We start from the raw sequence: 13505 nt of genomic DNA, 5'->3' as shown, positions 1-13505 counted from the left end.
AACAAAAGGCGATATTATGTCGTTCGATCGATCGTTCGAACGATCGTTCGATCGATCGATCGATCAATCTAGTACTAACAATAAATTACTTAAATGATGACAACTTCGCAAAACGAACCATGTATTTTATTATTATAATTTCTCATTCGCGGAAGTCTATATACATCATCTTTTTTTTTCTTTTTTTTTTTCTTTTTTTTTTTTTTTTTTAATTTCTCTTTTCTTTTTCAACGATCCACATCGGAAGGATTGATAAGATAAAACACGAATTAATGCGTACAGTGAACTAATTGGTTTCAATAATTTTAAATAATTTTTAATGGCCGATCCAAAGTGCTTTGTTAACGTCGATATCGTCGAATGATCGAGATTGATCGAGAATAATCGATTAGTAAAAGTTCGAAAAGAAATTTTTTTTACGTACGCGATCAGAATTGAAATTCTTTATATCTGAAGCGACGATATATTTTTTTTTTTAATCGTTCAGATAAAGAATTTGCAATACTTTTTCTTTTTTTCCTTTTTATTTATTTATTTTTATTTTTATTTTTATTTTTTTTTCCCCATGCACGAAGTTTCGAGCAAACGATTGATCATATAACGGATGATCCATTATAGCTTCTTTTTTTTTTCTCTGATTTCGTAAATCCCCTATGATTCTAAGCGAATGAACGAACTCGCGCTCAAGTTTTTCTTTTTTTTCTTTTTTTTTTTTTTTCTACTTCTGCCCGGACAAATCATCCTACCAGAATCCCAGCAATGAAATAATCTGTTGAGCTTCGACTTTTCGGCTTTATTCCTGTCTCTTTCTTCTTCTTTTTTTCTTCTCTTTCTTACTTTCTTTCTTTCTTTTTTCTTTTTTCTTTTTTTTCTTTTTTTTTCTTTTTTTTTTTTTTTATATCTCTTTACACCAGCACGACGACGAATAATCTTGTCGATTAATTTTGCTTGTTTGTTTGTTTGTTTGTTTGTTTGTTTGCTTTTTTTTTTAACAATAAACACTGTATTCTCTTTATTTCTAAATATATACAATACGTAATACGTCGGAATTAACGACAAAATTCTATCAATTCGGATCGGCAACGAAATCGCATTATTTTTTAATTCATCGTTCATAAACTTTTTACTTGTTTGTGTTTGTATGTGTGTGTATGTGTATGTGTATCTCTCTCTCTCTCTCTCTCTCCCTCTTTCCCTCTCTTTTTTTTTCTTTTTTTCCCTCCCCAGTCTTCCTCTCTCTCTCACTCTCTCTCTCTCTCTCTATCTCTTTCTCTCTCTCATACAGATTGTTTAAAAAGAAAGGAGAAGAGACCAATAGCAAGTTTTGTTTAATCGATTAGAAAAAAAAAAAGAAAAAAATAACGAAAGAATCACAGGAAAGGATAAAAAAGGACAATTTTTAAGATTTCAATTTTGCTTTTCTGAAACCGATCACGAAATCCTTCAGCACGAGCTTTTCGACAATTGTACTTATTTGATTTTAATTTGCTTGGACGCTAGATCCGTTCGTTCGACCAATTAAAACCAATTAAAAAATTCATCGTATGTACATATGTACGTACATATATATTCGTGTACATACGTACATGACGTACTTGCGCCAACCAATTAACTCGCGCGTTTTTTTTTTCTCGAACTGAACGAGTACGATGAATAAAAAGTGCTCTTCTCTTCGTAGGAAATAAATTTTATTCTCTTTTTCTCTCTCTCTCTCTCTCTCTCTCTTTTTCAATCCCTCTATCCCCTTTTTTCTCTATCTAGTCTTATCCAATTACAGTTGACTGATTGCCATGTAGATTGCATAGATTCTTCTTAGATATAATGTTTAATTCTACGGGATTATTCGAATTTCATCGAAAAGTTCATTATTTTTTTTTTTTTTTTTTTTATATCAATTCTTAATTTCCTCTTTTCTACTATCACTATCACTATCTCTCTTTCTCTCCTTCATTCTCTTTGTCTCTCTCTCTCTCTCTCTCCCTCTCTCTCTCTCTCTCTCCCTCTTTCTATTTCTTTCTCTATTTGTTTTTTCTCTCCCTCTCCATTTTTTTTTTCCTTTTTTAGTTTAGATTTGTATCACATTATTTTAACGAGAATACTGTTTTCCCTTCTTTTGTCTTCGGCTTAATATATATTTTTTACGAAATAAGAAATAAATATTTTTCCTTTCCTTTATCTTTCTATTTCTTTTCTTAGCATTTTTTTTATCATTTTTTTTTATCCTTTTTATCTTAGATATAGTATTAACGATAATAAGTACGTATATGTCGATACGTAAATATATGTTCACACAAGCGCAAACACACAAACACATATATATATATATATATATATATATATATATATATATATATATATATATATGCATTCCTCTCTTTCTCTCATTCTAATAGTTTACTATCGATCAAGATTTTCCTTCAAGCGAGAAAATATTTTTCACTTGTCTTCCTTTTCCTGAAGGGAAACATCATATCCTTATCGACGATTAAATTATTGATTCTTATCTATCGTACGAGATTTCCAGCCTCGAGCGTTATGATATCGAGCCTCTAAGAACCTTAACATCTCTCGATCTTTGATAAATCATCAGAAAGAGAGAGAGAGAGAAAGAGAGAGAGAGAGAGAGAGAAAAAAAGAGAGAGAGAAAGAGAAAGAGAGTGAGAAAAAGAAAAGGTTAGAAAGTGAAAGAAAGGGATGGTGCAAGAGGAGGAGGAGGATATGATGGTGGAGGAGGAGGAGGAAGTGTACAAATGACGACCATCCATCTCTTTGTTTTCTCCAAAGGAAAATTTTCATTCTTTTCATCGTTATTTTATCGCTTCATTGCCGCACCACCGAATCGACGTCTTCGTCTCACAATTTTTACATTTTGTCGATTCTGATAAGAAAGAAAGAAGAAAAAAAAAACAAAAAAAGAAAAATGACGGCAGTCTCTTTGAAACGACAGCAAAATGAGACACGAAAAAAATAAGAGGTATGGTAGGGGGGGGGGGCGGGAGGGAGAGAAAGAAAGAAAGAAAAAAAGAAAGAAAGATAGAGGGAGCGAGAGAGAGTTAGAGAGTGTTGTGTGTCCTTTATTCGAGATGGTCTCGCTTCCTGATTTCATTTTTTTTATTTTTGCTTTTTTTTTTCCTTCCTTCGTCTTTTCTCATCCCCTTTTAGTCGTCTTATTTTTTTTCCCTTTTTCATTTTTGTCTTTTTTTTCTTCTTTTCAACTCAATTAATTTTATATTATTTCGCAACTTTTAACCATTGTTTTCACTTTGCTCTTTTTTCTTCTTTTTCTTTTTTTCTCTTCTTTCCTTCTTTCGTTTTCTTCCTTTTTTTTTTCTTTTTTTTTTTTTTTTTTTTCATTTGTTTGTTTACTTATTTATTTTCTCTTATTCTTTCCTCCCCGTTCGACGTTCGCCTTCAATGGCGATCACGAGACTGGAAATCTTACGATTGTATGCTTATATATTTATATGTATATATTTATATATATATATATACGCATATATAAAGGATTCACTGACTGCAATAACGAGTTACTTGTCTCAATACGTTAGATTTATAGTATTTATAAACTTATATGCATTGTAAATTGTTAACAGGCCGTGGCTATACAGGGCCCACTGCGTTGATTTTCTCTTCAGTCTCTGTGGCACGCGGTCTTCCGAATGTGTATGTGTGTGTGTGTGTGTGTGTTAAATATATATATATATATATATATGTATATATTTCTTTGAGTGTGTAAATAGATGTGTATACGTGTGTGTGTATATATATATATATGTCCCCTCTCTTTCTTTCTCTCTCTCTCTCTCTCTCTCTCTCTCTCTCTCTCTCTCTCTCTCTCTCGCTATCTATCTATTTATGTTAATGTATTCGTGTGTCCATATGGGCGCGTGTCCCTCGTTTTTTCGTGATTGTATGTTATATAGTCGAGAGTACAATAATGGCACCAGCATATGTATGTGTCAGTATACGTGTGCGTGTACATGTAAGTGTGCGTGTTCGTGTGTATATCGGTGTGTGTTTCCGTAATTCCCCCTCACGTTCTCTTTCGATGTGAAAGACAACGCGAAAGAGTTTTCCCATCACTTTCACGTCCGAACAACTTGTTGTCCCACATCGTTTTTTTCCTTATGACGAAGTACTCCCCTACCGCCGTCGTCGCCGAGATTCTTCTTCATTTTCATCCTCTACATTTGTCCGCCGTTTTCCCAATCTTCGAAAGAGTTATCTTTCCCTTCGACTTTCCCCTCTCGTTTGGGGTTCACGTGACCGATCAAAAATCGGCCTTGCCCCCCGTCAAAAAAAAAAAAAAAAGAAAAGTAACGTTCATTCCCATTTTTCGATCAAGATAGAATAGTTTCGCGTCTTCAAACTCTGTTCGACTTTTTATTTCATTATCCATCCATCCATTAAGCTAATCTCGTTCATTCGATATCTATTTGTCTATCTATCTATCTATCTATCTATCTATCATCATCTTTCATTCTTTCGCTATTTCTTTCTTTCTTTCTTTTTCTCTTTCCTTTTTTTTTTCTTCTTTTCTTTTCTTTCTTGCAATCAGAACGCATCTCTACTAATTCGAACCCCCGGTATCCTCGCCTCGATAGAGGTAAGCGGACCAGTAGGTTAGGTTGAAGAGGATGAACATGAGGGGAAAGGCTGCGCGCGATATGAAGTCGATTCTAGCGCTACCCTTGGCCTTGCAGGACAACCACCTGCACGTTAATAGACCCCAACAGCACCTCATCGTACGCGACGAAGAAAATTGCGGGAAATGATGAAAACGTTGAGGTGGTGCCGGCCTAACGGGTGCCGACGGTGGCGACGGGGTCGCCGTTCTTGACGACGGTGACAAAGATGGCGACTGCGAAGATCTCGTTGAGCTTCTGCAGGAATGCCTGGAGGTTCTTGGCGAGTAACGATCGTCCTCGAGCGTCTGTACGGGCGAGTACGACGACCCTGTAGATGTTTGTTGGGATGGTAGAAGTGGTGGTGGTGCGTGTAACGTTTGCTGTTGTTCTCTATGATGGTGGTGGTGATGGTGGTGATGATGGTGACGATAATGATGTCGACGTTGTTGTTGTTGTTGTTGTTGTTGTTGTTGGTGTTGTTGTTGTTGTTGTTTTTGTTGCTGTTGCTGCTGCTGCGATGGTTGCTGCTGCTTCTGCTGCTGCTTATGCTGCTGCTTTTGCTGCTGCTGCTGCTGCTGCTTCTGCTGCTGTTGTTGATGCTGATGTTGATGTTGATGATTGTGTTGGTGATGGTGATAGTGTCGATGTTTAGGACGCGAACGATGTGTTCTTTCGTGGGAATAATGGTGGGGATGGCCGCGAACCACATCCCTTGATCCGAGCGCTTCCTCGTCGAGATTTACTCGCCCTCCGCTTCGTCCCGGAACAGGTACGTGGACCAGTACGCCAGGTTGAAGATAGCGAATACGATGGGGAAGAAAATTCGAGAGATGACGTCGATGCGCTTGGACCTCGTCGGGAACTTGGACAGCCACGACCTGCAGCAGTTTTTTTTTCGCGGTTGCATATGTATTTCGCACTGCTGCATCTTATCCATCGACATGGTATCCTCCGGGTGTTGGACCAGAGGCTTCTGAAAGAATTCGGTCGGTATTGAACCGTTAGTCGACTGAGCTAAGGTCCGTCCCCCTTTTTTTCTTTTTTTTTTTTCTTTTTTGATTTTCTCTCTTCCTTTCCTGGCCGTCGAGCAGGCGTTTCCCTTTCCTTTATTTGACAGCTATCCCTTGATATCTTTTCCGTTTCTCCTGTCAATTCCCGCTCGACTGCCAGGGTCAATCTTGCCAGGACCATATAGCCTTTCTTTTCCTCGTCTACTATGTCTCGGTTGGATCGTTTGAATGGATTGTCGATTGAAATAGATGCGGGCGGTGATAATGAATTAATCATTCATACTGGCCATTAACAATGAAAAATTGTTAATATCCACTAAGAATATAGAGCAAACCTTTGTCTTTTATTCATCCATATTTGAACCTTATCCCCGTGTTAACGCATTTGCGATTTTGAAAGTTTTATAATCGAAACAAGATGAAATGGTATGCGATAAATGGTTTAAACGATGTTAATTTATTTGTCATCAATTTTAAAAAATTCTTGATTACAAGATGATCTCTTTCTAACGTTAAAATGAACGAGTAATTAACGAAAACGTGATAAAAAACGAATAAAAGTTTGTTCTATGCTCCAAACGATACATACAAAATGTAATCGGTTCGAAAGTTCAATTCTCAATTTTCAATTATTTCTATATATTTTTTTTAACGAAAAATCGATGGTTATAAAAAGAAAAAAAGAAAAAAAGAACAAAAGAAAAAAAAAGAAAAAATTTGCAGCCGGTAATTTTAGATTAGAGCGAGATCGCCATCCGAAAGGTCGCTTACGTAAAATTTTCAAACGTCCGTAATATAGAGAGTCCCAAAGGGTTTTGCCATTTAATTTGAATGAAATGACGTATAGGAATAGGTTATCATGGCTTTTCTCAGCTATAGATATCGGGCGCAATTGAATCGAATGCATTAAAAATTGAATTGTTTATTCGATTATTGAAGCAATGACGTCGTTCTCATTCGATACGATTCTCTATCTTTATCGAAAGTGCGTTAACCATCGTTGATAGTTCATTTTTAAATAATGATTTGCAAGGATGGATACTGACCATAGCGAAATTCGCCGAACCGTCCGCGTCGAGGACCTCCGATGTTGGATCGACCGAGGAGGAGTGTTCCATCTCACTCGGTGAGAATTTTTTATTTATGTTGTCACTGTGCATATCGCTGCGCGACGCATAATTCACCAGGGCGAATTCGAGAAGCGCACCAAATACAAAGGTCAGGCATACCCCCGTCCAAACGTCGATGGCCTTTGTGTAAGAGACTGGTGGCAGTGAGGCATTTATTCCCGATGTCTGTGTGGCCATCGTCAATAGTGTTGTCACGCCTGAATAAACATATACAAAAATTATTATCCAATTTTAATTAATCCCGTTTCGATTTCCCGATGAGAGATACGTCACGTATCGAGAATCAATAACGAGATAATCAATTCTTGCCAATTATGTGTATAGAAGGATGAATCTTTGATTACGTTTGGGAATCTTTCACGTTTCGAATTTGACATAGGGTGTACGTATGTGTTAGGAAATATTTAAAAGATATTCGTGAAAAATGATTATGGTTCTTTTTTTCTTTTTTCCTTTAGATTGGTTCCAATAATTATTATATATCGTATAATAAAGGAAATACGATCGTCTATAGACTCTCGATGTATGACATATTATCGATTTATACTATTGACCTAACGATACTCGAGCAGGTACGGCACTTTGATCCAGCCAAAAAGAGACCCAGGAGACAATGACGAGCATGCAGCAGGGGATGTAAATTTGGATGAGATAGTAGCTGAATTCTCTTTTGAAGAGCAGGTCTACTTTCAGGCAACTATACTCTCCTGAAAAGTCAATGAAAAATTCGAGTTTGTTTGTTTGTTCCCTTTTTTTGTTCCTTCTTTTTTTTTTTTTTTTTACCTTAACTTTTTATCCATTTTGTACATAAGCAAATTATTTCCATAGACGCCACAAGCGTTTTATTCGTACGATATTACTCACCGGTATTGGTTCTACTGTTGCAATAATCGGTGAGAAATTTTTCAAGGGTGAACCTAGGCAGGTGTAAGTTCTTAACAACCTGGACGGGATCACCTTCTTTCCAAAGGAAGACCAAGTCGGTAGTTGTCCATCCGTCTAAAGAGAATGTTCACGAAAAAGAAAGAAAGAAAAAAAAAAAAAAATACGAAAAAAGGAAGAAAAAGAAAAAACATTTCGTAAGCATTATCCGAATTGATTACGACTGATATAAGTATCTACTACGACTAATTAATTTTTAATTTAAACTTACAACTGGCCATGCGTAGCGAGCAAACTTGTTTGTCCAGAGGATACAATTTCAAATTCATGGGGCACGAGAGTGTCAATGATATTCTGCGGGAAGATTAGGTGAAACTTTGACGATGGATTTATGTATCGTGTGAAATAATTAAGGGATACGCCACATCGTTAGAACGTTTATGGTTCATCGATGAACGAGAGAGATAATTGTTTTGTATTGTTTGGAATAATTTTATAGAGTAATAATAATAATAATAATAATAATAATAATAATAATAATAATAATAATAATAATAATAATAATACGTACCGTATACTGTAAAGAACCGAACCATTTGGAAAGATTCGTATATAAACGTTGGGCATAATAATATTATGAAAATGACCCTCCTTCTCATTTGAAAAGAATAAATCCGGCATCCATACGCGATTGGCTTCTGTTAATGTTAAATATCTCAGTCGACCTGAAACATACACGAAACTCGTTTTATATATTTTAAATATATCGTTTTATGTATGCATGCACACCTATGACATTATTACGATATCGTCGAAAATGAGAATTCTTCTCGCAAAGGAGTACTTTTTATTAAATCATTAAAAGTAACATTAGGATTACGTACCTCCGAAGTCATTAAATTTAAGTCTCTCGTCTAACCATTGTTCCCGAAATGTTAATTGTACGGAGTATTCCTGTAGGCACATAATCGTATTTCAGAAACACAGAGTTCAACAAAGTTAATAACACGGGGTCGATGGGGACGCGATTATTGGGTTATACGGAGAGTATAACTACGAGCAAGAAAAATAAATAAATATATGGGACAAACGATAAGAGCACTTTTTTAATTAATGTTAAAATTTAATGCATTTTTGCTTCCTTTTTTCTATTTTTTTTCCTCTTTTCTTTTCCTTTTTCTTTTCTTTTTTTTTTTCTTTTTTCTTTCTTTTCTTTTTTTAATTAACGTTCGAAATGGGAAACGAGATCAAAATGAAATTTCTGACAGAGAGCAATTAAAGTTAAAAGTTTGATGTACTCTTACGAAGATTTTCGTGATTTAATTATCGCGATCGTCATTTAGACATCGAATTTGTTGAATTTCAATTGCACTCGAAATCGATAAATTTCTAACGCAAATCGTTGTTGTTATTATTATTATTATTATTATTATTATTGATAGATTGAAATTTGACATCACGTTAATTTCGAACTAAATTATCCATGAATTTTTTTAGTCAATACTAAAGATAAGTAATATGGCAAAGCAATTAAAAAAAGAAAAAAGAAAAGAAAACTAAACGAACAAACGAGATCTATCATAATTTATTGATTATTATCTTACGAATTGTACCTTAAAAAAAAGTTAATAAGTCTTTTGTTCAAAGTGAAATAAAAATTTTTGTAAATTTGAACATCTCTAACTAACAGCAACGATTTGACGATAATTCTATCAATCGACAAAATCGATCTATTTTTAATAAAATCAAACATTCAACAGTAAATTCCGTTGACCTCGTTAACATCATTAATGAACTTGCCGGTATTATCGATCCGTGTTCATCGTTCGTAATTATCTTAATGATTTATAAATTTGTCAAAAATCAATCTCTGTTACGAAGAGCGCGAAACGGGAGAATCGTTAAGCAAACATTTTTTATGCAGCTTTTCTCTTTTTTTTCTTTTTTTTTTGTTAAATTAATTACATTCAATCATTCCTATTGGGTCAACGAAAATTCATTATTATTCTTTATCCTTACGAATCTTCCTTTCGTTAAGCCGATCATAAAAGAAAAAAAAGAAAAAAAAAAAAGAAAAAAAAAGAAAAAGAAAAAGAAGAAAAGAAAAATCGTCCATTTTATTTCATTTTATACTTCTTCCTCTGTCTCATATCGAATCGTCATGATGAAATGAAATAATGCAATGCCTTCAGTCGAGATTTTTCTTTCTCGTTAACTCGGTCAACGTTCTCTTGAATGGTCACTTAATTTGACGCCGCTGAGAAGTCATTGGCGCCTTGCTTTTCTTTTTTCTTCATTTTTTCTTGTATTTCTTTTTTCGTTTTCTTTTTTTTTCCTTCTTTTACTTTTTTTTTCTTTTTTGCTTTTGTTTTTTTGTTTTTTTTTTCCTTTTATAATCCAACAGCATGTCGGACTTTTCCGTCTTGTACAGGATCAATCCTCGATCGCAGCGATAATTGATACTGCACTTGGATGACTCGATGAAAAAATAAATGATTTTTATATTATGCATATATATATATATATATATATATATATGCATATAAACTTATATATAGTTATATATATACATTTTTTTTTTTTATGTAAATTATTATCACATTATGTGTCTTTGAAAGGAAATCACTGTACCTTTTTTCAACGAAGTCCTTGAAACAACTCAATATGGTATTGCCTTATCATTATCTATGAACTCAGTCATTTTATCGAAAATCAAATTAATTTTCGTTCGACTTATCGAAGGAACAAATAGAAATGATAAATCGAACGTTCGTAGCGATAGAAAATAATCCTGACTTTTTGGTCGTTTAATTAATTCATTCGTGTATCATCATTAAAAAAAGGAGGATATATAAAGTAATACAAGATAATGCAAAGGATAGAAAATTTGTTTTGAGAATTTGTGATAACATTTTTTTTCACTTTTGATCTCTAATTTAAACAAATATTAAAAAGAAATCAAATGATAGATAATAATTAAACCATTCTGGCGACGAATTGAGATCATTAAAAGATTCATATTGGAAAAAGATAAAAGTGTTCAAAAAAAGAAAAGAAAAAAAAAAAAAAGAAAAAAGAAAAAAGAAAAAAGAAAAAAAGGAAAGGAAAAAAAATCATTGGAATTAAAGAGTTTCTTTTCATCCGATCAATGTCGAAGAAAGTTTATAAAAAAAAAAAAAAAAAAAAAAGAAAAAAAGAAGAAGAAAAAAAATTCATTTTTTACGTCACTTCGTATAATAAACATACAGGTTGTTCGTAATATATATATATATATATATATGTATTTGCATGTATATACATATAACATAAGTATCTATATGCACTCGTGAGTTAGCGAATTAGAATGTCCCAAAGGACATAACGTGAAGACACGCAAAGAGCTCATTTAAATAGTTAGCTGGTTAGAAAGTTAACTAAGCTAGCTTTCCCAGCTTTTATTAGAAATTGTGATCTCGCGTTGATTGTTCGCCAAAGGTACAGTGATTTTTCTTCTTCATTTCTTTTCTTTTCTGTATTCTGTTTTTTTTTCTTTTTTTTTTTTTTTTTATGTACTCGTGTTTTCTTATTTGTACTTTTCCCTTTTTTTTTCTTTTTTCTTTTTTTTTTTCGTTCTTTCCCTTATTTTTATCTTTTCTTTTTTTTCTTTTCTTTCCCTTTTTTTTTCTTTTTTTTCTTTTTTTTGTTTACTCGATCCGAAGTACAACGAAAAAGTACGTACATACGTCGAAACTTCCCCGAGGAAGCGGAGAAGCGACATAGTAGAAAAGTTCGCTAACATGGCGGGTGTTTAGTTTGGTAGACATTTTCTTTTTTCTCTTTCTTTTTTTCTCCTTTTCTTTTCTTTTTTTCTTTTTTCTTTTCTTTTTCTATTTTAGTATTTTTTAGTATTTTCTTCCTTCTTGCATCCTACCATTCTCTCTTTCTTTTTTTCCTTTTTTTCTTTCTTCCTTTTCAATTGTTTTTAGTTCTGATTTTTGGAAAAGAAAGAGGGACTAGTTTAGAAGAAAAAAAAAAAATAAAAAAATAAAAAAAATAAAAAAAAGAAAAAAAAAAGAGAAAAAGAAAGAGAAGAGTAAAAAGAAAAAGAAAAAAAAAGAAGGGGACAAAAGAACGAGGAAAAGCATTCCAAGGCGATCAAATGCACGCATGACTGGGTTCGAACAATCATTTTTTTTTCTTTAAGGTTGATTATTTTGTTTAAGTCGAGGAGAGAGAACGAGGGATTGCCAAGGTGTATGGAGGCGGAGGCTAAGAAAATTATACGTTACATTGTGTTATGTTACCTTTCTTTTTTTTTTTTCTTTTTCTTTTTCTTTGGTCGAACAAAAGATTTAGCTAGAGAAACGAATGAAACTATCGCATGCAGCAAAGAGAGAGATTTACAATCTGTGCCAGAGATATATACAACCGTCTAAGACATAAAACTACTACTACCATTACTAGGCTTTTGTATCATACATATACATAAATATACACACATATATAATTACGTAATATGTCGTGCGATTAATTATAGCACGATATAGAGATCGTTAAACATAATGATTAGCTCGAACGATTAAAGCAACATTATATGTAAGTAAGGTATACATAATGTAGGAATACATTATATATGGAGTACATGTATATATGTATATACATATACGTATATTATTAATTATTGTTTATAAGCACTTAAAGAAAATAATTTCATGCATATTATTGGCTCACGGTTCACAGTTATAGATCCAGCTTCGGATGGACCGTCCATAGGCTGCGTTCCGTTCGTTCCCTATTTCAGAGGGGGGAAGGGAGAGAAGTGCTTCCACTTTTTTTTTTTTACGTATGTTTCTTTACTTTTTTTTTTCTATGTTTTATGTTTTCTCTTTTGCCATCTCTCATTTCGATCTATAGAAACTATCGAATCGCTAAATTCTCTGGAAAAAAAACTCGTTCTTCCATGAACGTGTTTGCTTTTTTCATCTCTATGAAAAAAAAAAGGGACGAAGAAAGAGAGGATTACTGGTGATTGAAGGGGGGGGGGGCGGGTTGGGGGTGAGAGGGGTGGGAAGAAAGGTCGGAGGTGATTTTGGTAGGTTTAAATGCTATATATAGTCCCGAGAATTTCAACGAATTTCAAAACCGATCCGTTTGGTCCGGCCTCTTTTTTTTTCTTTTTTTCTTTTTGTTTTTTTTTCTTTTTTCTTTTTTTCGCTTCATCTTTACACACGTTCGATTTCATTTTTACACGTACCATTTTATTATTACACGTTTGATTTCACTTTTATATTCGTATTTCTTTCTTTTTTTTTTTTTTTTTTTTTAAACGATATCAATCGCGTTCGTTCATTCGTTAATTCGTTCGTTCGTTCGTTCGTTCGTTTTCCGCAACTCTTGTTATCCTTTTAAAATCATTTTTCGTCCGCCAAAAAGGTTGCTACGTTAGTTCGATGAGAAATAGTAAAACGCTTTGTAAATTCTTTGAAGATAGAGAGATAGAGAAAGAAAGAGAGATTGTTGATTAACAAAGTCTCCTTTTTTCCTTCTCTTCTTCTTCTTCTTCTTCTTCTTGAATTTTCCCTCAAAAACCCCTTTCAGTATGGGTGATGTCGTTTGGGGTAGGAAAAAAAAAAGAAGAAAAAAGAAGAAAAAAGAAGAAGGAAGAAGAAAAAAGGAAAAAGAAGGAAGAAAAAAAAAGAAGAAAAAGAAAAATTCCGTGAAGAGCATTGTTCCGGCACGCGGGGTCTAAACTCGAGATTATTCATTCCGCATTACGTAATTAAGGCGACTTGCATACGTCTCCTCCATTCAATGCTGACTGACTCGCGCTCGGTGTAGTTCTCTGTATTTTCTCTTTTTCCCCCCCCCCCTCCCCT

The 13505-nt window shown here is 33.8% G+C and overlaps 1 protein-coding gene across 1 annotated transcript in view; it reads right to left on the bottom strand.

Moving 5' to 3' along the window:
* Positions 1–3331: 3331 nt before the first annotated feature.
* LOC124425869 (glutamate-gated chloride channel-like) overlaps positions 3332–13505 on the bottom strand; it is an 86196-nt gene continuing 76022 nt past the window's right edge. The window contains 8 exon segments of the mRNA XM_046966870.1: positions 3332–5467; positions 5470–5601; positions 6685–6965; positions 7323–7475; positions 7633–7767; positions 7922–8004; positions 8222–8375; positions 8535–8604. Of these exon segments, the coding sequence (XP_046822826.1) occupies positions 4571–5467; positions 5470–5601; positions 6685–6965; positions 7323–7475; positions 7633–7767; positions 7922–8004; positions 8222–8375; positions 8535–8604 (1905 nt within the window). The 3' untranslated portion in view covers positions 3332–4570.

Source organism: Vespa crabro, chromosome 8, assembly GCF_910589235.1.
Source record: "Vespa crabro chromosome 8, iyVesCrab1.2, whole genome shotgun sequence".
NCBI lineage: Eukaryota > Metazoa > Arthropoda > Insecta > Hymenoptera > Vespidae > Vespa > Vespa crabro.
The sequence above is the reverse complement of the archived record's forward strand: the minus strand, read 5'-3'. Positions and strand labels throughout refer to the sequence as shown.